The 27,723-nt window shown below is 39.8% G+C and overlaps 1 protein-coding gene across 15 annotated transcripts in view; it reads left to right on the forward strand.

Moving 5' to 3' along the window:
- The window catches only part of tanc2a (tetratricopeptide repeat, ankyrin repeat and coiled-coil containing 2a), a 778,741-nt gene that overhangs the window by 205,433 nt on the left and 545,585 nt on the right, over positions 1-27,723 (forward strand). For all 15 annotated transcript variants that reach the window (XM_059638827.1, XM_059638832.1, XM_059638830.1 and 12 more), the window contains one exon: positions 22,387-22,492. In XM_059638827.1, the coding sequence (XP_059494810.1) occupies positions 22,387-22,492 (106 nt within the window). The remainder of the gene's footprint in view (positions 1-22,386; positions 22,493-27,723) is intronic.

Genomic DNA, 27,723 nt, shown 5'->3' on the forward strand with positions numbered 1-27,723 from the left:
TTTCTGAAAACGATTCAACTTCCTGTTTTTGAAAGCTGCCAGATTGAAGTTCTGTTTTGTCAATTTATAGCAGGTTATAAGCAATCGAATTGATCTCTTCAATGAATTTTAATGCATTCAATAAATATATATCACTGACAGTTATTGTTTACGCTGCAATGTAGGCAAGTTGCACCTTTCATTTAGAGTTGTAGGTGCAATATGCCTCAGTGGTAATTGCATTAACTTTGGTAACATGCACCACCATGTACATATGTGTTTGTGGTGCGGAGGAAGGTGGTGGAGGTAGCAGGGTGAGATTGAAATATCTTAAATTATCAGTACAAAGTGTACTTCTTTCTGCTGTCTGAGCACAAGATGTGATTGTGTCACACTTGTAATATGTTTGGATATTACTGAAGGTCATCGTGTAATATTTACCAGTGATAAACTCCTTTCTGTGGAAAAAAAGTCTCAGCGCAGCAAGTGAAATCATAAATGCCTTTTCAAGAAAATATTCGAACAATTGATTTTCATTCATTCTTGATGTTTTCTTCCAATGTTTCTCTTTTCTGAAGGATACGGACTCCTCAGATAAAATTCAGTGGGTTTTACCATGCCCCAGTGCTTCATTGAATTGATCTTCCTTCATTTGTAAGTCTATACAGCACATACCAGCAAAGCTGTTCCAGCTACAGTGTATTGCGGAATCACTTAATGCTTTCCTGAAGAGATCTGTAACTGCACTTTCCAGTTTGAATCAATGGATAGCAGTCAATAGTAAGGATTTTGAAAGACTTCTTAAATCTAGTTTTAAAAAAACCCCTCTATTTCTTCCCTCACTGACTACTCCACGAAAAGACACGCTACCAACATTTATCTCAGCATTTATTTTCATATATTGTCTTTGACCCCAAGAGACATTATCCAATTGCAAGTTTGTATTTACTGTGCACTGTCTTGTTAAAATATTCTCCCGTTCCCTATCCAAGCACAAATGAAAATTGCTGTCACCGGGATGATTCAGATAGAGCAAGGAACACCATTCGAAAATAAGCCATGGCTTCTCAGTTTAGGAATGAGTGCACTTTGACAGCTTTCGAGTGTTTATCAGTAAGGATTTTAAATGTATTGAAATATACCTTGCAATGCTTTTGGCTGATTATAGGGCTGATTCAGTCATGATGGCTATTGTTAATTCTGGGCTACACGTTAGGTCATTTTCAATGATTTTTCATGTTTCTGCTTCAGGAACTGAAATGACTTTTTTTTATTTGAGAGGTCAGCTGTGTCAATCACCTGAGTAAGAGGATTATTGTATTTTTTAAAATGTTGTGATACTTTTTCCATAAATGGAATTACTTTAGGGGCACAGATTTAGTGACTAAATAGGTCGAGGGATATTTTTATTGAATGGTATTTTGGAATTTTGAAATTTTTACTGGCGCTTTGAGGCAATGCTGTAAATGGTAGTTCCTTTTTAAAATTAACTAGGCCATGCTTTCTAGGTAAGAGTAGCTGAAACACATCGAAGCTTAGACTTAATGGCTTGTTTTCCCCAATAAGGGAAGTTGGTTAGGAAGGGAGAGAGCAGACTGGAGTTTGTATTGAATTAAGAAAAACAAGGAAACAGTTATGGAAAGATGACTGACTGACTGACTGTTAGTTTCCTGTTTTGTCAAATTGGTGACTAACAATGTAACATGGTAGCAGAGGATTAACTTCAATCTCTTCAGGTGGTGAGATCAATAAACAAAAAACCGAGAATTGCAGATGTTGTAATTCAGAAACAAAAATTGTTGAAAAAATTCAGCGGGTCTGATAGCATCTGTGAAGAGAAATCGGAGCTAACGTTTTGCATCCTGTGACCCTCCTTCAGGAATCAATGAGCATTTTCTTTCGAACAAAAATATTGTTTCTGGAAACCTATGCTATGAAGTGCGTAAGTCACATTACATTGTCTCTAAATATGGTTACCCACAAGTTTTTTTTTAGAATTTGAACCACACAGTAAATAGAACGAAGAGTTAAAATATGGACTTGGATTATTTCTTTAGCTAAGATGATGGACAATATGGCCTTGGCTTTGTCTTTGCCAGGGTAAAGTAAGATTAGAAGTAAAATATTTTCACAACTTGATCTAAGTAATTTGAATACTGAAGTGGGATGGTTCATTCTATTACAACGTATGGGCAAAATTTTCAGAAAAGGTTATTTGTTAGACTCTTATGAGACATGACTACGCTTTGAGAAATATGATCACGGGCAGCCTGTCCATGGAAATATACGTTGCAGATCTTTATAAATTATACAAAAGACTGCAAAGGTTTAATCTAGAAGTTCCCAAATCAGTGTTTGTGATCAATTTATTAGATTGTTTAACAAGCTGCCATTTGAATGGACTTTTAATCTTGATAGTTTTGGGCTTATAGTTGTAAAAAATTCTCTTCGAAGAAATGACGACTGTTTCCCTAAAGAATGTTTTTGGGGGAAAAAAGTACACCTTTCCAGTAACTTCCTTGCATGTCCCACGTTGAAGGTTCTGCAGTGATATAGAAATAGAGACCTACTTGATTACTGACTTTCAAAAATTGCTAGCAGTCTAATTGCAGGCACCTATATAAAGAGGGAATTGCTGAAAGCTGTTCTAAGGTGTGTCAAACTTCTTTTAGATTTTTGAATCAAAACTAAAGCTCAGATTGCGTGGAGAATAATTAGTCTGTTTTCAGTGCAAGTCCAGGTGGTATCACTGGAGGAATCGTATAAGTAGTAAGTATAATAAATAAAAAAGGCTGAACAGATAATAGGGGACTTTACATGAAAAATGTGTTTTGGAGTGGCCATTGGATGCTAACAAAATTTCCAACATAACAGAAGATAACCTCTTCAAACAGAAGTGTTTCTCCAGTCAGTGGCAATCAAGGGAAACTATTCCTCTGGTTAGAGTCATACTGGTAAAAGGATGTTGATTGTAATTCTTGGATGTCAGTCATGTCAGCTCCAGGAAGTCTCTGCAGGAGTTCCTTAGAGTATTGCCTCAGACCCAACCATCATCTGCACTATCAATGATTCTCCCTCTATTAACAAATTTACGAACATATGTGAATACCTAGTGGTTATGAACTGCTGCAGGAAGTTCATTGAATAGTGGTTTATGTGAGAAGTCATGCATTAGTAGATGAAAACTTACACAAGATACGGATAGCTCAGCCATATTACCAACTGCACACAGCTCTAGCATGGACAGCTTATGCTGAAAGCTCTTTGACAATGGCTTGGGATTTTTAGCTGTACTAATGGGTATATAGCCATAATCCAAAATAGCTTCCACTCTATATGATTCTCCTCTGGCCTGTGAGGAAACAATTATTGCCTCCAACAGAGGACATTGCACAAAACCATCTGGGGGAGACTTCAGCTTTGGTGACCTGGTTTATTGGTAAGAGCCAGGACCATAGACAATTTTGAGATCTGGGAAAATTTACTGGGCATGAAGGTAAAATTACACCAGAGATCAATCAGTCTGTAAAAGCATGTTCCTCATAAGTAATAGGGATGTAGGATGAATTTTTAAATGCTGATGTGAGAGAAGGTAACAGTGAAGCATGCTGTGCACCAAATACTCGCTTTATTGTGTAAATTAGAACCAGAGTGGGAGAATGTAATGGTTCAAGGGATAGATGTTGATGCAATTACTGATCATGATGAATGATCCCATCTGAGCGTCGCCTAAATTAGGCCCATAGATGATGTGGTGCTGGACATGTTAAAACACACAGGTTGATAAATCCCCAGGATCTGACCAAGTGTACCTCATAAGTTTCTGGGAAGCTAGGTAAGTGGTTGTTCGGCACCTTGCTTGAGATATTTGTGTTATCAATAGTCACAGGTGAGGTTCCGGAGACTGAAGGTTGGCTGGCAGGGTGCTGCTATTTAAGAGAGGTGATAAGGAAAAGCCAAAGACTGGTGAGCTTGAAGTCAACGGTGGGCAAGTTATTCGATGGGGTTCTAAAGGACAGGATTTGCATGTATTTGCAAAGGCAAATTAGGGATAGTCAACATGGCTTCGTGTGTGGGAAATTATGTCTCGCTAACTTGAGTTTTTTTTGAAGAACTGACAAAGAAGGTTGATGAAGGCAGCATGGTTGACCTTGTCTGTATGGCCTTCAGTAAGGCGTTCATCAAGGTTGCACGTGATAGTGGTTAGCAAGATTAGGTCACACGGAAAACCAGGATAACTAGCCATTTAGATACAAAATTGGCTCAAAGGTAGGAGACAGTGGGTGGTGGTGGAAGGTTGCTTTTTGGACCGGAGGCCTGTAACCAGCAGAGTGCTGTAAGGATTGGTGCTGGGTCCACTACTTGTCATTTATCTGAATGATTTAGATATGAACATAGAAATCTAGCAAGTTTGTGGATGACACCAAAATTGCTGGTGTATTGGACAGCAATGGAGGTAATCTCAGTATGATGGGACCTTGATCAGATGGGCAAATGGGTCAAGGAGTAGCGGATGGAGTTTAATTTAGATATGTGAGGTGCTGTATTTTGGTAGGGCAGGCCTTAAAACTTAATGGTAACATTCTGAGGAGTGTTGCTGAACAAAGAGACCTTTTGACTGCAGGCTCATAGTTCTTTTGAACAGCATGGAGTTACAGCATGGTAAAAAGGCATTTGGTACACTTGCCTTTATTGGTCAATGCATTGAATATGAGAGTTGGGAGGGCATATTGTGGTGGCACAGGACAATGGTTAGGCCACTTTTGGAATACTGTGTTCAATTCTGGTCTCCCTGCTATAGAAAGGATGTTGTGAAACATGAAAGTGTTCAGAAAAGATTTACAAGATTGTTGCCAGGGTTGGAGGGTTTGAGCAATAGGGAGAGGCTGTGTAGGCTGGGACTATTTTCCCTGGAATGTCAGGGGCTTGGGGAATAACCTTTTATACAGGTTAATAAAATCATGAGGGACATGGATGAGGTGAATAGCCAAGGTCTTTTCCCAAGGGTAGTGGAGACCAAAACTAGAGGATGTTGATTTAAGATGAGCAGGGAAAGATTTAAAAGGGACCTGAGGGGCAATGTTTTCATGCAGAAGGTGATGCGTGAATGGAAGAGTTGCCAGAGTGGGGTGGTGGAGACTGGTACAATTACAACATGTAAAAGGTATCTGGATGAGTATATGAACGGAAAAGGTTTAGAGGGATACGGACCAAGTTCCGGCAGATGGGAAGAGATTAATTCAGGGCATCTGGTCAGCATGCACGGGTTGAACCAAAGGGCCTGTTTCCATGCTGTAGAACCCTGATTGTGACTATGGTTTACTGGTCAGAAGGATGAGGAAACTGAAGAAAGGCCTTGATAATGGGCTGAGCAGGGAAGCCCTCAAGCATTGGTTAAATATCCAAGAGGAAGGACAAGATGTGAGGGTGAAGGATTAGCAAAAGGGAGCACAAGAACAGAGAACAGGACAACATTGTTCAACTTTCAGAAATGTTTTACATGTGTCTCAGGGGGATGAGATCACATACAGTGGGAATGACCTTCTGTCTAAAGAGATCATTTTAGGAGACACAATTTTAACCTCACTGCCTAACCTGAAGAAGTTACCCTCCTCCCTCCTCCCTCCGGACAAACCTCAGGGGATCTCTCTCTCTCCCACTGCCCTATTTATTTCAGAATGCTCTCCCCCTCCGCCTTTTCTGATGAAGGATCTTGGCCTGCTGAGTTCATCCAGCTCCACTCTTTGTTATGACAAGAGCAAGAAATGTTTAGCACTTCATATGCAAAAGGACAGACAGAAGTCTACATGATGGGATGCATTTGCACCTGCCAGTACAGGAGAAGGTAAAGCAGTCGTAGAGACTTAACGGGAAGAATTTTGGTGATATTCAAATTGAGGTCAACTTGGTGTATCACATGGATAATGGATGCATAGATAAAATGTTTTCCCACCTGGAATCTAGAAGGTCAAGGCAACGTTGGTAGTTAGAGATTTTGAGAAATATTTGGCTGATGAGATCAGAATAGGCTCAGTTACAGTGAGACAGGCCTTTTTAAAGCATTTTAAGTCATTTTAGCTGCCCATTTGTGAAGAACCAAGCCTATAGATATAGAAATAGCTTTCTACAGGGTAACTTCATTCAAACAGAAGTGTTTCTGTAGTCAGTGAGAATCAAGGGAAACTATTCCACTGGCTAGAGTCATACTGGTAAAAGGATGTTGGCTGTACTTCTTGGATGTTGGTCATCTCAGCTCCAAGACATCTCTGTAGGAGTTCCTCAGAGTATTGCCCAAGACCCAACTATCATCTGCTACACTACCATGAAGTCAGAAGTGCAGATTTTTGCTGATGATTGCATAATGTTTCAGCACCATTCACAAATCCTTGGATACCAAAGTTGCCCATTTCCAAATGTAGCAAGATCATTTGCTGCACAACCTTGACTTGTTTTGAGATTATGAAGTAGTATGATGATTTTGGAAGACCAATAATCTGCTACTCAGTATTTTTGCAAGGACTGCTGACTAGGAGTAGTAATAATAAAACTGTTACTGTAAATGAAGGAGGAGTCCCTGAACTCAAAAGATTAAACCTATCCCAATTGGAGTGGATGAGATTTTGGCTGGAGCGAGGTAATTGTTTTGGCCCCTTGAAATCATTCCCTCATGCAAGATCCTGGCTTGTCACCTACCAGAATGGAGAATGCTCATTCAGGAAAACACCCAAGACATTGAGACGCTTCATTGGCAATGTACAGGGTTGTATTTGAGGCCTCAGAGAGGCAAGGACAAACCTTCTATCAGCCCATCTGCCCAGCCTTGCAGATGTGTCCAACATGCAGCAGTGCCTCCAGAGCTGTTGGAAACTGGTGTCCCTTTTTAAAATTGTATTTTTTTGGTATATCCTGTATTGCATAAAATCTCATTTAACCGCTGTATGCAGCAATTACTTTCTTTTCCTAAGTGTAAGTAATTTCTAATAAACAACACAAAAGGAAAATGACAATAAAGATCACCAAGGCTCTGATGCTTCATAATGATGTCGAAGAACTATATGGCACAATGTGCACTCCATTATCTGTGTTGTGTTTGAGAAGTTGAAAGTTTTGTCCCCAAATAAGAATGAAAGCTAATATTCAGATGAATGTAGTTAATTGGAGAATCACTCTCCTGACATCATGAGTAGCTGACTCGTGCCCACCAGCTAGAAGGATTCAAATGAGTGATTTACACAGCATAAGTCACTTGCCCCTAGAAATTGGTTATATCAACAAGTACGGAGACCAGTCTCATCAGGCTGCCCTTGTAGGTGGCGGTCTTTATCAGACGGCTGACATCTTCAGATGGAAGATGGGCTAGAAGAGATTGAGGGGAAAATACAAGGAAAGGTTGCTGCCTTCACAACTCTACTAAGACTGGCAGACTTTGTGCAGATTCCCTGTTTGTTCTCTGATACTTGAATAGTTCTCAAGCGTCATGGATTGTATACTTCAGTTAATTAGCTAATGTAAGATATCTGAACTGCTGGTTCTCAATAAACTTTGTTATCTATTTGAAAATCCCTTACGATTGGCGGACTGCCTTTGTGAGTTATGATCGCCTATACCCAACAAAGTCAAACAGACCAGCCATTGGACTTATCTCAATTAATTGAACCTGATGCATACAAGTCATTTTCAGCCAACAGGACTGTCTAATAAGGTGGATGTAATCACGCAGATTTCCCTTGTAGAACCGGTGAACTTTATTTTCATTTTGTTCTTTGAATTTCTGTTTCCTTCTGTGGAAGGCAGATATACTGACTGTATGAGGTTATTTAAGTAACATTCTGCAAGTAGCCATTCTTAATGCAAATACTTTTGCTCCTCTAAGGTGTACTTATACTGGTTCCTAGATGGTGATGAATTGTAACTCTCTCTGGTGTTTACTTTTCTGACATTGTCAAATGGTAAGGGCAAAATGGTAAATTTATGATAATACTGGTGCTAAAAGCCTCAATGACTTAATTCCTACCATTGCTGCGAATGTATAATACATCGAACATGGCATGGAGAATACTAATTAAAACCTCTAGGTTAAGGATGGATGATTGTTGAAGGACTTCATTTGCTTTCTGTGATGTTGACTGATGTTTGCCGCACAGTGTTGACTTTGGAACTTGGTGTTCACCAGTTAAGAACTAAGAACATGCCTAAGACACCAGGCAGTATAACTGTGTGTCTCCCCAATCAATCATACTTAAGGTTTGTGAAATAACCAGCTCAAGACCTGCATGAATGTGTAAACTTATTGTCAAATCAGCTTCAGAAGCAGAAAAAAGGCGGAGCCGAGACTGGATTTAGAGAGTGTGAACTATGAAATAAAAAGGAATTTAGAAAATGGCAGTTTTAAATTTGACTATTTAAAAAATCTCCTGCAGTTGGTACCTGAAGTAATTAGACTGGTTAATAAAACTTTTAATAGTTAATTTTCAGTGTCTGGGAGTTTGATTTATCATAATTAAGAGTGATCATGTTGTTAATTACAATATTTTTGCATTTATGAAGGTAGGTCTGGTCACTTTGTGGTGCGTTTAGTTTGTACCCACTGTGCAAATAGAGCAACTTAACAATGAATGTCAATGGTAAGGCTGACAGTGAAGTGCTATTTTCACAATTTGAACAATGCAACTCAAGCAGTAACTTGTGGATTAGAAGGAATTTACCATCTACCTTCTCGTATGAGTTTGCTGTTCCATTCGTGCATAAATAATTGATCATACTTTACTTCAACAGCAGAATGTAACTTGAAAGAAAATGAGGATACTTAATGAGATACTTTCAGAGAACATGTGTTTTTAATTTGCTTCTTTTGTGGATTTGTACCTAATTCAGAACACTTCAACATTCTGCCATTTTGATGATTTGAATTGTTATGTATTACTGCTTCTGACAGATGTAAAATTTGGCTGAAATAGCCATTGTTTAAAGTTGGCCTGAATTCACATGCAGTAAAATTTGTGTTGTGCAATGGTGGGATAGAATGGGGGGCACAGTGGTTAATATTGCTGCCTCTCAGCACCAGAGATCTAGATTTGATTCCAGTCCTGGGTGACTCTCTATATGGAGTTTGCACATTCTCACCGTGTCAGTATATTTTTGTTGGGTGCTCTGGTTTCCTCCTACAGTCTGAAGATATACAGGGTTTGGTGAATTAGACATGGTACATGTACGTTTACGGGAATGGGATATTTCTCAATATCTAAGAAATAATATATTTTTTCAGTGATTAATATTCCTGCCATTTCTTGTTCATTTTTGATGTGAGTTAATTGCCTGTCAATAGTTCTATGATTGTCGGAATATAATTTTGTGACTAAGAAAAGTGACATCAGACCTTTGTTACATGCTCTGGTATTGAGGGGGAAAAAAGTTACTGAAATTATACAGGACATGTTAGATATTATTAGAACCAGCGAGGTCTACAGCACAGAAAAAGGCCCTTCAGCCCATTGAGTCTACTGATCCTAACTATTCCAATCCTATTCACCAGCACTTGGCCCGTAGCCTTGTATACCTTCGCATATCAGGTGCCCCTCTAAATACATGTTAAACATTGTGTTTCTGCCACTACCTACCCTTACAGACATTGATTCCCAAATTCCCATCATTCACTGATGAAAACAGTTTTCCTCACATTTCCTTTAGATCTTATGCCTCCAGTCATGGCTCCTTCAAGGGGAAAAATGTTTCTTCCTGTCAATACCACTCATACTTTTGTATAGATCAATCATGTTCTCTCCCCCGCCGAAGCCTCCACTGCTCCAAGGAAAACTTCTCCAACCTCTTTGATCTCTCCTCACAAGTAAAATTTTCCATTCTAGGCGACATCCTGGTAAATCTCCTCTGCAGCATCTCCCACGTAATTGCATCCCTTCTGTATTTTGAATTCCAGAACTGCACACCATAGTCTATCTGTAGCCTCACCAACATTTTGTACAGTTTCAGCATTACCTCCCTGCTCTGAAAATATGCCTTGGCTAATAAAAGCAAATATCCCAATGCCTTGTAAACAACTTGATCTACCTTTCCTGTTAACTTAAGGGGTTGATGGATATGCACATAAAGATCTCTGTGATCAATACAGTAAGGAGCTGGAGGAGCACAGGTAGGCACCATCAGAGGAGCGGGAAAGTTGACGTTTTGGGTCTGACCCTTCCTCCAGAAATGGGGAGGGGGATGGGAGCTGGGAAATAGAGAGGATGGGTGGTGTTGGGAAGGGTAGGTGGGATGGTGATAGGTGAGTGCAGGTAGGGAGAGGTGAGGATTGGTCATTGGGGTGGGTAAGGTGAATAGGTGGGAGCGAAGATAGATTGTGTCAGGCCACGGAGGCAAGGATGAGAGGGTGGGTTGGAGATGGGATGAGGCCAGGGGTGGGAGATTTGAAAACTGTGAATTCCATGTTTAGGCCATCAGACTACAGGCTCCTGAGGCGAAATATGAGGTGTTACTCCTCCAGTTTGCGGGTGGTGTCTTTGTGACGCTGGAGGAGGCCCAGGATGGACATGTCACTGAGAGAGTGGGAGGGAGAGTTAAAATTGTTGGTGACTGGAAGGTGTTGTCATTTGTTGAGTGCAGATGCTCTACAAAATGGTCTATGCTTGGTCTTGTTAGTCTTATCATTGTGGACTTCAGCAAGGCTTGTGTCAAGTGCATTGTACTCCCTCACTTTCCTCCTCAAATGCTCCCCACTGTTCTGGTCCTAGTTCACACACTTGCCCAATCATTTCTGACCTTCTTAAAATTAGCCTTTCTCCAATTTAGAACATTGACTTCAGGCTTATCTTTGTCCTTTTCTACAACAAGTGTGAATCTAATGGAGCTATGATCGCTGTCTGCAAAATGTGAAGTGCACAACTGTCTTATGCCTTGGAGGGCCTTCTGTGTACGGGCTAAAATAAATTTTTTGTTTCGTCTGAGATTGTATTTGAATAAATCTTTTGGAATTAATGTTATTTGCACTGCAATCATTTCTGTTTGTAAAAATCAATAAGGTATTCTCCAATCCTTCCAGTTAGCTTGGATTAACATTCTAAACCAAAGTATGCTTAGGTGCTAATTCTTTTCTGTCACTGACCAAATGTTTTCTCATTCCATGTGTATAGTTAGACGTGTGAATTTCAGGGTAGTGAATGGGTGCCAGTCAAGCAAATTGTTTTGTCCTGGGTATAGTGACCTCCTTGTGTTGTTGGAGCCACTATAATCCAGGCAAGTGGAGAGTGTTTTGATATTTGGTTTATTCTCATGTGCTGAAATACTGTGAAAAGCCTTGTTTACAAACAGTACAAGCAGATCACAGCAAGCAAACAATGTACAGATCAAAAAGACACAGACACATACAGGTTACGTGGCAGGTTACATAATTTGAGGCTAGAGTCCATTGAATAGTCTGATAATGGCTAGAAAGAATCTGTTCCTGAATATGGATGTGCATGTGTTCAGGTTTCTATATTTTTTGCCTGGCAGCAGAGGTTGTTCGAGATTATTACTGAAGTGTGAGGGGTCTTTGACGTTGGCCGCCTTTCCTCAGCAGCAGGCCATGTAAATAGAATCCATGGATGGAAGGTTGGCTTCCGTGACTGTCTGGGTTGTGCACACCTTCTCTAGTTTCTTACGGTCCTGGGCAGAGCAATTGTTGCACCAGGCTGTTATGTGCCTGGACAGTCTGCTTTCAATGGTATATCTGTAGAAGCTCGTGAGGGTCGTTATAGACATGCCAAATTTCCTGAGGAAGAGGAGGCGTTGTGCCTTCTTGACTGTTGCATTTGTGTGGGAAGTCCAGGACAGGTTGGTTGTTATCGTCACTCTGAGAAGCTTGATGCTCTCCACCCTCTCAACTGCAGTTCTGATGATGTAGATGAGGGCAAATTCTCCTCTTCTTTCTGAACTTGATCAGTTCTTTGGTTTTGCCAACATTGAGAGACAGGATGTTTTCATTGCACCACATCACCAAGACCTCTATCTCCCTCCTGTATTTTGACTCACTGTTAGAAATCTGTCATCAGTGACCTTGTAGATGGCAGTTGTTTGGAATTTAGCTACACAGTCTCATAGGTGTGCAGGGAGGTAGACTAGGGGGCTGAGGATGCATCCTTGTGGTGGTGGTGGTGGGGGGAGGCTCCACTGTTGTGTTATTGTGGAGCAGGCGCAATTTCCTACCCTCACTGTGGCCTATAGGTCAAAAAGCTGAGGAACCAGTTGTAGAGGATGGAACTGAGACCAAAGTCATATAGTTTTGAGATACGTCTGGAGGGGATAATGCTGTTGAAGGCGGAACTGTAGTCAATGAGCAGGAGCCTGACTTAGGTGTCCTTGTCCAGATATTCCAGGCATGAGTGCAGGGCTAGGGATATGGCATTCTCTGTGGACCTGTTATGTTGGTCGGCAAGCTGTTGGTGATCGCGGGACTAGAGCTGATGTGGGCCGTGACCAGCCTCTCAAAGCACTTCGATTATTGAAGTCGGAGCTATTGAGGGGTCATCATTACAATCTTGACTTGCACCAAGATGGCAGACAGACTTTAAGGAGGTACAAGTCAAGATACTGGCTGCAGAATTCCCAATCTCTGGCTGACTGGCACAATGTTTACATGGTTGGTCCAGTTTAGTTTGTGGATGACCCTGAAGATTTTGATAACGTTGTACAATGACAGTAATGCTGTTGAACATGCCTCACGTTGGTTTCAAGTTACATTTGCATCACAAATCAGCCTAAGCTTGAATGTTGTCCAGTTCTTAGTGCATGTAGACACAGGCTGCTTCATTGTTTGATTTGCAAATGGAAGCGAACACTCCCCATTTCTGTCCTTAAAATAGAGGAAATGTCATAATTGAAGTGGAAGGTTGCCGGATTGAGGATCCAACCTTGAGGATTTCTGGGACCAAATTATTGGTCTCCAACGTCTTCAACCATTTAGCTTTCTACTTAGGTATGACTGCTACTTTTTGGAGAGTCCCCTCCATTGCCATTGTTGATTCCCATTGACTTCAATTTTATTCATGTTATTTATTGCCATAATCATTCCTTGATGCCAAAGTAATCTCATTATGGAATTCAGCTCTTTCCATATTTGAACCTGGGCTTTGATTAGGTCAGAGGTTGAGTGGCAACTACAGAACCCACACTGAGTGTTGATGACAACTTATTGCTGAGCCTAAGTTCAGCTTGATAGCATTGTTGACGACAAGTTTCATCACTTTGAGAGTAGACTGAGCTGTTGGATTTGTCCATGCTTTTCATGGATAGGCTGTGTGCAATTTTTCATATTGCCAGCGAGATGTCATTGTTGTAGCTGTACTGGAATATCTCAGCTAACAATTTTAGCTAGTTCTGCAGCACAAGTCTTCAGTACTACGACTGGGATGTTGTCTAGATTTTGTAGCCTTTGCAGTATTCAGTGTCTTCCGGCTAAAGATGGTTGCAAAATGTTACAAGAGAAGGCCATTGTTCTATAAAGTTTAAGTAACTTTTTCACAGACATGGAATTTTTCTTCCTCTGTTTGATCCAAGTATTTTCTGGGGACAAGGTTAATAGTGACTTCATTTAAGAAACAGTAACACCATTCTCAGGGCTATATATACTGAGAAGAAAAAGTCAAATTTTGAGTATTTGCTTTTGTTGGAGCCCTGTGAATGCACGTACCTGAAAGCTGTTACATATTTCATGAAATCCGTTCCCTTTTTCATATAATTTTTAGTATGATAATTGACGTCTTCTGCTACTCTGCTGAATTTGACTAATACTTCTCTTTCTGTGTCTTTGGCAGCAGGAAAAAGCGACTGCTGTGAGCCTTGTAGATGTAGATCAATAGGAAAATGTTCCAAAAAATATGGAAATGAGAATAGTGCTAGGGTGTCTTGTTGAGTGCCTATTTTTGTGTATGTGAGAAACATGATCTACATTGTGGTTATTTATACAAGATAAATATAAAACAGTTCTTGATGTGCTGTCAAGATACTTCAACAGATGTTTGCTCTTGTGTCAAGATGAAGTTAACGTTTTCTTTGTCCAATAAACTCAAGCAGATTAGGGCAAAGACTAATTGTGTCAAGGTGCCTCTGCAGTTGATCATTAACTGAGGATTTAAAGATGTTATGTTAGACTTAACATCTGATTTTTAAAAATAAACTTTTGCATATTAATTTTACAGTGCAGAAGTAACTGAAATTTCAAAATAATTAATTGCTCTTTATTGTAAAGTGCTCTGGCAATTACCTTTTGCTGGTAAGTGTCATCAGTTTGAGTGGGTTAATTCTTGTTTGCCTTCTGCAATTCAGTTTTAGCATTTCATTATTGATCGGTGTATTATTTGACAATTTCTCAGTATTTGGGATAGGTTTGTTATTTAGAGTCAGTTGTACAGTGTGGAAACAGATCCTCCAGTCCAAATGACCTGTGCCAACCAGATATTCTAAATTGATCTCATTCTATTTGTCAGCATTTGACACACATCCCTCTAAAAGCTTCCTATTCATGTACCCATACAAATGTCTTGTAAATGTTGTCATTGTACCAGTCTCCTCCAACTCCTCTGGCTGTTCATTACACACATTTACCACTGTCCTAGTAAAGACGCTACCCCTTAGGTCCCTTCTATATCTTACCCCTCTCACCTTAAACCTTTGCCCTCTAGTTTCGGAGTTCCTACCCTGGAAAAAAGACATCAGATATTCACCTATTTCTATGCCTCATGATTTTATAACCTCTATTAGATAACCCCTTAGCCTCTGATGCTCCAGGGAAAATAGCCCCAGCCTATTTGACCTCTCCCCATAACTCAAACTCTCCAATCCTGACAATATCCTTTATAAGATAATAAAGTGTGAAGCTGGATGAACACAGCAGGCCAAGCAGCATCTCAGGAGCACAGGTGCACCTGAGATGCTGCTTGGCCTGCTGTGTTCATCCAGCTTCACACTTTGTTATCTTGGATTCTCCAACATCTGCAGTTCCCATTATCTCTGATAGAATATCCTTTTATAAGTCTTTTCTGTACCTTTTCAAGTTTAACAACAACATTCCTATATCGGGGAGACCAGAATTGAACATAGTATTCTAAAAGTAGCCTAACCAATGTCCTGTACTACCTCAACCTGACACCCTAGCACCTGTACTCAATGCACTGACCAATAAAGGCAAGTGTACCAAACACCCACTTTTACGACCCAATCTCTTTGTGACTCCACTGTTAAGGAACTCTGAGCCTGTACTCCAAGGTCTCTTTTTGTTTGGCAACACTCCCCTGGATCCCACCATTAATTGGGTAAGTCCTGCTCTGAGTTGCTTTACCAAAATGCGACAACTCACTTTTAACTAAATTAAACTCTATCTGCCACTCCCCAGCCTGTGAACCAATCTAATCAAGATCCTGCTGTAGTCAGTGGTAACTACCTTTATTGTCAGCTGCACCACCAATTTTGGTGTCAGCTGCAATAGTATAATTGAATTGGTTTGGTTATGTGCATTCTTTTATAAAATGTATGATGCAGTTGTAAAAGATAATGTATAAATGGGCGTCTTAGATGGTTGAAGATTGTATGAATTTTTTGGGTCACTTTTTAAAATATCAGTATATTTTGCTGGTAGGATTGGATTTGTGCCGAAGATTTCTAAAGTTTTATTTTTGTTTTAGATCTAGAGTTCCAATTTTTGCAATCAAAAATGTTTTTACAATTAACCATATGCTTAAAGGCTGTGCATTGTGGGGATTGAGACTGGGCAAAAGACAAAGAAATATTGCATAAAAGACTGGTGAGCTAGGGTCCTTCTTTAGCAAAAGCAAAATGGATGCTGGAATCTGATTTTAAAAAAAGAACAGAAAATGCTAGACAAAACTCAGGTTTGGCAGCATCCATGGAGAGATGGAAATGAAACATGACATTTCGACATAATTCTAGCTTTTATGTAATATGTTTCTACATTCAGTATCTACTTTCTAACTATTCTTGTGTTTTTCCAGCAGCGATCAGGATCAGGAATCCTGGCTAGTTATACTATGTCCCACTTGCGCACTCTTGTGTTCTCAAGTGTTGTCTCTCCCATGCGTTCCCTCCCCTCCCTCTCCAGTCCCTTTTTTCTTCCTTCTTTCTCTTTTTTTCTTTTTCTCTTTCTCAGTACTTTCTTTGTCTTTGTCTTCTCACCCGACCCCTTAATGGTCTGTCTTCCACTTTCTATGAAAAATTACATCTGCGCATCTTCACTGACTGAAATAATAACAAACAGATTGAGCTTGCTCCATTAACAATGACGTAATAAAGAACCTAAAAGTTCTAACTTATGTGGGAAATGATTCAGAGGCTGTACTGTTAACAGTCTACAGCATAGTTTAGTTCACAGTTGAGCTTCAACTCTAAAAATACAGTAAATCTTTTGAAAGGTGAAGATCTTTCTCAGCTGTACATGTGAACTTCCTTTCTCCAGCTTAAAGAAATAGTAACAAAATACTATTGAAATTTAGATTTTGAAGGGAACTGTAAAGAATTTGATTTCTACAACAGCTGAAAACTTAGGAAAGTCCTTGTTTGAAAATAATTAATAGAATTTGCATTACATAGCTCCAAAAACACTATCACCTTTTTCTGTGTAATTTAGAATGTTCTGGGTGTGAGTTTGCTCGCTGAGCTGGAAGGTTAGTTTTCAGACGTTTCGTCACCATTCTAGGTAACATCATCAGTGAGCCTCCGGCGAAGCGCTGGTGTTATGCCCTGCTTTATATTTATCTGGTTAGGTTTCCTTGGGTTGCTGATGTCATTTCCTGCATTGGTGATGTCATTTCCTGTTCTTTTTCTCAGAGGGTGGTAGATTGATTTGGAGCCAATGTGTTTGTTGATGGAGTTCCGGTTGGAATGCCATGCTTCTTGGAATTCTTGTGCGTGTCTCTGTTTGGCTCGTCCTAGGATGGATGTGTTGTCCCAGTCAAAGTGGTGTCTTTCCTCATCTGTGTGTAAGGATACGAGTGATAGTGGGTCATGTTGTTTTGTGGCTAGTTGATGTTCATGTATCCTAGTGGCTAGCTTTCTGCCAGTTTGTCCAATGTAGTGTTAGTCACAGTTCTTGCAAGGTATTTTGTAGATGACGTTTGTTTTATTTGTTGTCTGTATAGGGTCTTTTAAGTTCATTAGCTGCTGTTTTAGTGTGTTGGTGGGTTTGTGGGCTACCCTGATGCCAAGAGGTCTGAGTAGCCTGGCAGTCATTTCGGAAATGCCTTTGATGTAGGGGAGAGTGGTTATGGTTTCTGAGCCCGTTTTGTCTGTTTGTTTGGGTTTATCGCTGAGGAATCAGCAGACTGTGTTCATTGGGTACCCATTCTTTTCGAATACACTGTATAGGTGATTTTCTTCTGCTCTTCATAGTTCCTCTGTGCCGCAATGTGCGGTGGCTCGTTGGAATAATGTTCTAATGCAGCTTCGTTTGTAGGTGTTGGGATGGTTGCTCCTGTAGTTCAGTATTTGGTCCATATGTGTTGTTTTCCTGAGTTCTCAAAACTTGCTAGCACCTATGGGCGCAATACGCTAAAACTGGCCCGAAGATGGGAAACCAATGCCATCCGACAGACTGCCACCCGCGAACAGCTGTACTTCCTGCGTGAATGCCTAAGGAAACAGGTACTACCCAAATGCCTCAAATACAAACCTCCCCTTAACACCCCGCTAGCCAAAAGAATAGCAGAGCAAAACGGCTGCAGAATGCTTCGAGAAATGATCAATGATGCTCACAGCAGACTCCGTAAATACAACCATGAAATTTCGCGCCAAAAAACTTTACTCACTAACGTGACAGACCATGAATGGACAGACACAGTACAACGAGCCATAGACATCAGACAGTGACAGAAAATGAGAAAACGAGACCTGCAGAAAAACTAGACAAACTCACACAAAATAACAACACAGACAGCACAGAAGCATGGATAAAGAACTTATCTGACCGACCATTAACAGACACTGAAAAAGCCGTCTTGGTAAGAGGATTAAATTACAACTTCTAGGATGCGGACAAGAAAGATTTCTTAGCAGCGTTGGAAGCAACACTGAAAGACAACAAACTCACAGAAGAAACCCAGCAAACCATCAGACAGACAGTCGCACCAACAGTAAGCAGGAAAGAGGAAGGAAACACACTCAATACACAAGAAAGGAAAGCCCTAAAAGGACTCAAAAAAGATAAAAACATCGTTATCCTACCTGCAGACAAAGGACGCTTGACAGTCATCTTAAACCGAACAGACTACATTGAGAAAGCGAACGCACTGCTTGCAGATACCAACACTTACCAACAGGTGGCGATAGACCCGACCCCACAACTAGAGAACTGAATCACAGCCTTACTCAAAAAACTTCAAAAATCTGGAGAATTAAACAAGAGAGACTTTCAAAAAATGAAACCAGATGGATCCAACACACCACGCTTCTACGGACTACCAAAAATTCACAAACCAGGAGCCCCCCTCAGACCCATAGTGTCGCTACCTGGAACACCAACCTACAGATTAGCCAAGGAACAACACCAAAGACTAAAACACCTAGTAGAAGACTCCCGCCACTCCATTCACTCCACCCAAGAATTCCTGAATGCCACCAAAGACACCAAGATAGAAGGGGATGAAATAATGGTCTCCTTTGACGTAACAGCCCTGTTCACATCCATCAACATCAGCCTGGCCAAAGAAACACTGACTACACTATTAGAAGAACCGAAGACACATACACCAGACACCACCAACCTCATCAGCAAGGACAACATCATCAAGCTAGTGGACCTATGCCTCACCACCCACTTCACTTTCAATAACAAAACCTACAGACAAACCAACGGTACACCCATGGGATCTCCGATATCAGGGTTCTTAGCAGAGGCAGTAATGCAGAGACTCGAACAAACAGCTCTGCCAATCATCCAACCCAAACTTTGGGTCCACTATGTGGATGACACCTTTGTCATCACTAAACAAAACAAATTAGAGGAAACCTTCAAGACCATCAATAATACCCTTACTGGCATAACATTCACAAAAGAGGAGGAAAACAACAATAAACTGCCATTCCTAGATGTCACAGTAGAGCGAACAGTCAATGGGGAACTTCAAACCAGCGTCTACAGGAAAACAACACATACGGACCAAATACTGAATGACAGGAGCAACCATCCCAACACCCACAAACGAAGCTGCATTAGAACATTATTCCAACGAGCCACCACACACTGCAGCACAGAGGAACTACGAAGAGCAGAGGAAAATCACCTATACAGCGTATTCAAAAAGAATGGGTACCCAATGAACACAGTCCGCCGATTCCTCAGCAACAAACCCAAACAAACAGACAAAATGGGCTCCGAAACCATAACCACTCTCCCCTACATCAAAGACATTTCCGAAATGACTGCCAGACTACTCGGACCTCTTGGCATCAGGGTAGCCCACAAACCCACCAACACACTAAAACAGCAGCTAATGAACTTAAAAGACCCTATACAGACAACAAACAAAACAAACGTCATCTACAAAATACCTTGCAAGAACTGTGACAAACACTACATTGGACAAACTGGCAGAAAGCTAGCCACTAGGATACATGAACATCAACTAGCCACAAAACGACATGACCCACTAACACTCGTATCCTTACATACAGATGAGGAAGGACAACACTTTGATTGGGACAACACATCCATCCTAGGACAAGCCAAACAGAGACACGCACGAGAATTCCAAGAAGCATGGCATTCCAACCGGAACTCCATCAACAAACACATTGGCTACAAATCAATCTACCATCCCCTGAGAAAAAGAACAGGAAATGACATCAGCAGCCCAGGGAAACCTAACCAGATAAATAGAAAGCGGGACATAACACCAGCACTTCATTGGAGGCTCACTGATGACGTTACCGAGAATGGTGATGAAACGTCAGAAAACGAACCTTCCAGCTCAGCGAGCAAACTCGCATCCAGAACCTCAACCTGAGCTACAAATCTTCTCAAAACTCGCTAATTTAGAATGTTTTAAAGGTAGTCATTTTTTCATTATCCAAGACTTTTACTTTTGTATTCCTCTGCCTTGTCTGTTATGTGGAAAAGGTGGAATAAATTGTACTTTGTTGAGAGATTTCAAATGTATAGATCCAGGGATCAAAAATTCCACTTATTGAGATTTTTAACCCACTTACTAAAGATCAACTGAATTACAGTTACAACTTGTTAAAGAGAGAATCATGTCTCCCCAAAATGTAGTGGCATTCTTTAAGATTCTTAAAATGTTAATGTCCATGAGATATTGCTTTGGAACCATTCTTGGGGATACTTAGGAAATGTTTCAATTTCCCTAATAGCTTATCTCCCTTCATGAAATCATGTCAGTTAGAAAGTGGCGTCTGATATCGTATTTTCTAAAATTGTTTGTCAAAAGACATCATCCTAGAATATTTTGAATCATCATAAAATTTAAAATCTCTTTCTGTTTTGATGTTATGGGGACCTCAATGGATATATGGTCCGCCTCTTCCTTGGTGCCTCGTTGCATAGAATTGCATTCCCAACCTTTGCTTTGATAAATATGCTGTTTTGGGAATCAAAATGGATTCATAACAAATGTAATTCTCCCTGATATGTAGAATTTTGTGCCTTTAACGCTTACTGGCATGTTTGGTTCTGTTGTTTCCTGTGAAATGCATCTACTTGGGCTGTATTTATGGTAAAAGTAAGTCTAATTTATGTATTGCTTTTCATGACTACCAGGCATCTCAAACCACTTTTTAAGCATTGAAATTCACTGTTGTCATATCAGAAATATGGTAACAGATTTGTACACTCCCATAAACACCAACGTGATATACCCAGAAATTCTGTTTTCATGATGTTTATTTAGATGCCATCTTCATTCAGAATGCCTGAAAAACTCTGCTTTTCTTCAAACATCTCTTGCGTCTACAAACAGATTAGACCACTTCTGACATTGCAGTGGACCAGGAGAAATGCCTGCTGCAATGTGATCATCCACCTTTACTCATGCTTCCCTCAAAAGTGGAAAAGTAATACCAAAGTATATGTTCCCATGCAAAAATGAAATGCCGTGATCATTTGTGCATGCCCAATTGCACTTTATGATCCTATGTTAACATAACCTTAAGTTTTCGATTGGTTGTAAGATCTGGAAAAGAAAAGTAGCAATTACAATCAGCTTGTGAATTCCTTTCATCAGAAGGTTCTGGGTTTCAATGAAAAGGAGGTTGACTAATTCTCAAATTGCATACTAATTGTACAGGACCAGACTATTTAACAGTCACAGAAGCGCCAATTTGCAAACAAATACAATGCTGTGGCTAAAAGAGCAGGTCCCAAAATTTTGCAATGACTAACATGCCACATGAGTCACCACTTGCAAGATTGACGTCGGGACTGTGATAGCATACTCTCTACTTGATTGGATGAGTGCAGTTTCAACTACATTCAAGAAGATTATCACCATAACAGGGCAAAGCTTGATCAACTATCCACCCCACTGCTGTCAACTTCAACTCTCTCGCATTGTAGCAACTCATCAAGAATTCAATGGCACCTTCTAAACCCTCACCGTCTACTATCTAGACAGATGAGGATGGCAGTTAGATAGGACCACCACCACCACCTACATATTCTCCTTCAAGTTGCACCCATCCTGACAGGAACTTGAAATTCCCTTTCTTTTAAAAGTGCATTGTGTGTGTACCTACCCTCCCATGGACTGAAACTATTCAAGAAGGCAGCTCATCACTACTTTGTCAAGGTTAATTAAGAATGGACAGCAATTGTTGACTGAGTCAATAATGTCTACATCCGTGAATAGACAAAGAGAAATCCATTTCATGAGATGGAGAGTGCTTTGAAATGTTCTGAGATTGTGAATGAAAATAGCTGTTCAAGTTCAACCCTTACACCATTTAAAAATAAGGGGTAGGCCATTTAGAACAGAGTTGAGGAAAAACTTCTTCACCCAGAGAGTGGTGGATATATGGAATGCTCTGCCCCAGAAGGCAGTGGAGGCCAACTCTCTGGATACTTTCAAGAAAGAGATGGACCGAGCTCTTAAAGATAGTGGAATCATGGGTTATGGGGATAAGGCAGGAACAGGATACTGATTGTGGATGATCAGCCATGATCATAATGAATGGTGGTGCTGGCTCAAAGGGCTGAATGGCCTACTCCAGCACCTATTGTCTATAAGTCCTCTTTTCAAAAGAACATGGAAGTATAATTTTTGATTGTTAAACATTTGTGACCACTTCATTGGGTTTGCCCTCTTATATGCATTTTATAGTTGAAGGCTCATCCCTTATTGCAGTACGTTGTCATGTATGTGTGTCATTGACGAATGTGTTTGTTTTATTTGATAGAACTGGGAGTCGCCACTGATAAGCCTTGGGGGTGAAGATATGTTCCGTAACAGCCTAAAGATGCTCCTCAGCGGTGGGAAGTCCAACCGCAAGAATCGGTCAAGTGGTAGGTGGCTTGTTTCTTGTGTTACTGTACATAGGAGTCAAAATACTGAATTGACTGTTTTTACATTCACATGTCTTTAACTAGATGCTACTTTGATCAGTGTGCTCTCTATAGTGTAGTGTACATTGGATGCTCAGTTGCTGAACATTTTCAAGGCTGGGTTTGAATAACTATTGGACTTCTGAGAAAATCAGGGGATATGGGTATTATGCTGAAAGGTGGAGTTGTCATTGAATAATGGAACAGGCTGGACTGTGTCTGTCTGTGTGTCTGTCTGTATGGTGACATTGGGCAATGAAAGCTGTTATCACATTAAGTTCATTGTATATTGGCCAGGATGCAATCGATTGAATAAATGTTTATCTGCAGCCCCTTTCAAGCAGTCACTGTCCAAAATTTGCTGCTCTTTAGTGTCTTATACTAGAAATTGTTTAGTTAATATTTACGTACACACATTGTATTAATTCATCACATTGATTCAAACTTCTCTGATGAAATTACAATGACTTTAATGGGTATAATTATTCAGCCATTTGTAGTGAGGAAGAGAGAACCCATGGATAACCCAAATATTAATGTCATCTATGGAGTGAACCTGGGACTTTTGTTAGTTCAGCTGTTTGTTGCATTAATTTGCTCAGTCATTAGACAGTGTTAATGAGCTTTGATTTTGTAAAATCTAGTGAGGAGGAAATAGGGGATGGAAGAAACAAACATGAGACAAGCAAGATTTCTCCAAAGCAACAAATTTTGTCACATCACTATTGGCTTTGTGAAAGCTTCTCAAGATGCAAAAAACTGAACTTATACATGATTTACAGATTGAGCTTGTCGCTGCACAAATTTTGGGCTGTTACATAAACCTCAGTTTAAAAAATGTAATTAATATTATGATCTTGCAATTCCACTCCTTTTCTTTGCCCAAGAAAGGGAGCTATTAAAATTGTGAAATCCAATTTTTGCAGTTAAAAATGATTATTAGAAATTTTTAACAGTTTTGATTTGAACTATTTTCTTTTACTTTGCCTCTTCTGTTCATTCAATACCTTTTCCCTTATTTTTGTTTCTCTTTCTGTACCTGATTCAACATTAATCATGCCATTTCCTACTCTGTTGTACTTCTCATTATTTATCTTCTCATTATTTATCATCATTTACCAGGTCCTAATTACCCCTCTCTTCTCACTGTGCTGCTTTCAACATGTAATTCCAGCCATTTGCAGTGCAGAAATTTTCAAGCTGAAAATTAAGGGAAATAAAATTACTAACTTCTATAAATCATAAATTATTTCACCATATAAGAATTTGTTAGGGGCTGAGAAAGGTCACTTCAATAAATACTAAAATGTTTGAAATATTATTTTCAATATCAGAAAAGACTGAGTGTTGTATAGGATTTATATACAATAGTGACTGAAATTACAGTGATTTTAGTGCTTTGGAATTTTTACTCTGATTTGATTTGTCAGTTATTGCTAGAATGACAACTTATTGAAATCTCATGTCATACGATACGATAATTGTATGTAGGCAAGTTATTCATCTGTGGTCCTGCAGCCAAAGTCCATGTAGCTTCAAATGCATCTGGAATTATTTGGTAATGATCTGGAATCCAGTTACATTGAGATTTAGTGCAGAAGTCCAGAGATAATTTTTCCAAAATAAACCAAGTAATAATGTCATCTATGGAGTGAACCAGGGACTTGATTGTTAGTTCAGCTGTTCATTGCATTAATTTGCTCAGTCATTAGACATTGATAATGAGCTTTGTTTTTGTAAAATCTAGTAAGGAGGAGATAGGGGGATGGAAGAAACAAACATGAGACAAGCAAGATTTCTCCAAAGCAACACCAACAATTCAGGATAACAAAGTGTGAAGCTGGATGAACTCAGCAGGCCAAGCAGCATCTTAGGAGCACAAAAGCTGACGTTTCAGGCCTAGACCCTTCATCAGAGAGCTCTCTCTGGTGAAGGGTCTAGGCCCGAAACGTCAGCTTTTGTGCTCCTGAGATGCTGCTTGGCCTGCTGTGTTCGTCCAGCTTCGCACTTTATCATCTCAGATTCTCCAGCATCTGCAGTTCCCATTATCTCTGATCACCAACAATTCAGATTTCAACTTGGTTTGAGCAGTTTTTAAAATTGAGGTGAACTCAAGTTCAGAATTTTGCAGAAGCAAAACTATCCCAGACAGGGTTTGGAAACAAAGTATGAATCTTTGAAGTCTAACAACATTACAGATTTGTTTAAGTACTCCATTAATGGTCTCCGACTTTAAAACCAAAGCTGCACCATTTACTGGATTAAAAATCTGAAATGTGAACTCCTTTGTTACTCCATTTCTTGGCTTTGCATTCAGATGTTGCTGTCTCTGCACCACAATCCAAAACTTAACAGTTTGGGTGCTGGACATTGGTGATAAATACTGAAAATGCTAGAAATGCTCAGCAGATTAGATAGACTTGAAATAAAATAAAGGGAAGATTTAGTGTTAAGGAAGAAGATAGGAGAGCGCATGAGATGATGGTACAAGGCAAAAGATTTGTGATAAATGAACAAAATATGGAAATAGAGGACATAAATTTAAAATATAGAAACAGTGTTCCAATTTTTCCTAATCATTGCTAGTAATATTTCTGCTGTTGTCATTTACACCACATTTTGACCAGGGGATCTCAGCTGCTGGTCCATGGATTTCTAGATATGTAACAAAGTGCCAAAGAGTGCAGCATAAATAAACTAAGCAAAAATATCCTGATATTTCTATACACTGCCACTTACAAACAAGCACCATAGTATGGTTCAGCTGTTGGTGGAGAGCACGTTCTTGTCAAATCCTTCCTCGTATCCAAAGCCTCACCTATTCAGCACTTTTCCCTTGAGCTGGCTGTGTTGAGGAAGACACTGTTATCCATTTCCTTTTGAATGTGCCTTTTGCAAAGAAATCCTGAAGAGACATGTGGTTTCTGTTTGGATTCATCCCAAGTAGATCTGTCATGCAGGAATCTGAGTTGTGTGAATTGTTGCCTGACATGCACACCAAGGCTAACATCGACTATCCATGAAGGAGCATCCCCATGGCGAAAGATGCTCCTTTTGGTTTAAACAAAATTTGCTGATCTTTCGATTAAAGGATTTATCCTCGACCAGATATTACAGACTGGCACGTTCCAAGGTCCAGGACTGTGCTCTCAGGGTTGCAACAGAGTTTTGTGCATCTGCTCTGGCTGCACCATGGGGAAAGGTTGCTATTTAAGGTATTTCAGCTGGGGCACATCATAGGAATATGAAGTATAATATTCAGTATTTTTGCATTTGTAAATTTTATGAATATGGTGCATTTTTTTTGGAAAATGTAAGAAAGGTAATGGAAGTGAGATAATTGTGCTTGACCCAAAAGCTTGGTACTCCATGAAGTTTGGAATAGAAGGATGCTATGTTTCTCAATACCCAGCTTCTAATGTATGCTTTGCTGGTAATTTTGTGCCATTAAGAGGGCCAGTGTGTGACAACAAAGGATGCAGAGCAGTTATAGGCATCGGATTTAACATTGATTTAGTCCAATTTGCTCCCCTTTCAATACATGGTGATGTTTAGTCATCAGTGATGTCTAAAGGAAATCAAGTGTCAAAGTCACTGAGTAATTCACACATTGAGGTTCTCAGGTCTCCTCCTTTGATCATTTTATAACTTCATTGACTTGCTATGATGCTGCTTTGATATCTATCTGTAAAAGCTCCCATATTTATCTGTGTCGGGAGAGGAGGAATTATTGTTGTGGAGTCAGAATATTTACCTTTTCAACCCATTGTGTCTGTGCTGGTCATCAAGCATTCATCTATTCTAAATAAAAACCGAAAGAACTGCAGATGCTGTAAATTGGGAACAACAGCGGAGGTTGCTGGAAAAGATTTGGTCTAGATTCATCTGTGAAGAGAAAAAGTCAAAGTTAACATTTCAGGTCTGGTGATCCTTCCGCAACAATTGAGGAAATTTTCTTCACAGATGCTGCCAGACCTGCTGAATCATTCCAGCAATTTCTGTTTTTGTTTATCTATTCTAATCCTATTTTCCAGCAGTTGGCCTCTAGCCTTGTATGCTAAGACATTTCACGTGCTCATCAAAATAGTTCTTAAATGTAAATCTTAAATTGTACTTTTAATGTCTCACATCCAGGCAGAGCCATTGATGCAAGAGAACAAAATATGATAGTCTGGAATTGTGAAATTTGAAACAGAAAATAAAATGCTGGAAAACACTGGAGGAAAGAGGAAATGAGTTTGTTTCATGTTGATGACTTTTAGATTAATTAGTTCTAATACAAAGGTTATTGCTGAACACTCTTCCCACAAATGCTGCCTAGCTAGCCTACTGTTTCTAAAATTTGAGTTGCGTGATTAACCATTTTCACATTAAATCAATCAAAAATAATTAATGAGCATGGTTGTATAATTAGGCTTTATTCTTTAAACTTTGATTTCATTGAAAATCCAGAATCCTGAAGGGGCTTGATAGTGTAGACACAGAAGTAGTTTCTATTGGTTTGAGGAATGTGAAATGTCAGGGCATAGTCCCATTACAAATGAGGTGTTAATTTAGGACTGAGTAAATATTTACCTCAGAGTCATAGATGCTCCGTTATGGAATATGTTGAATACCCAGAAAGCTGACTTTTGAATCTGAGTAAGCTGAAGGGAACAGAGAACAGACAGGAAATTGGAGTTGAATCCCAAGATGGATAATTAAGTACTAACTAACAGTGCAGCCTCTACAGTCTATGTGGTCTTCGATTGCTCCTGTTTCTTGAGTTTTTGATTCTGAAATGGCATGGTGGTGATGGGGGGAGGGGTGTGTGGGTGGCGATTCTTAACTTGAGAGCCAACTTTTAGATTCTATAGGAAGGTGCCAGAGGCTTCAATTTAGTGGATTGAGGAGTTGGGGACTAGTAGAAGAAACACATGGTAGAATTCGACAAGAAACACAAGTAATCAAAATAGAGATAAATGGTAAAAATTGGCATATGCAAGATGGTTAGCTGATAACTCTCGAAAGCAGAACAACTTTTTGAGATTGGGGTTGGGGAAGAGTCTCGTTGAAGACAATTAATTCTGCTCCCAACATTAAGATGGATTGAAGAGCATCATCATTTACTGAGATTTTCTCATGCATTTGGAAATTTGTAATGAGACGATACTGTGCTTTTAAGAGATGTATTCTGTCCTATTCCTCTTTCA

This window comes from Stegostoma tigrinum, chromosome 31, assembly GCF_030684315.1.
Source record: "Stegostoma tigrinum isolate sSteTig4 chromosome 31, sSteTig4.hap1, whole genome shotgun sequence".
Lineage (NCBI taxonomy): Eukaryota > Metazoa > Chordata > Chondrichthyes > Orectolobiformes > Stegostomatidae > Stegostoma > Stegostoma tigrinum.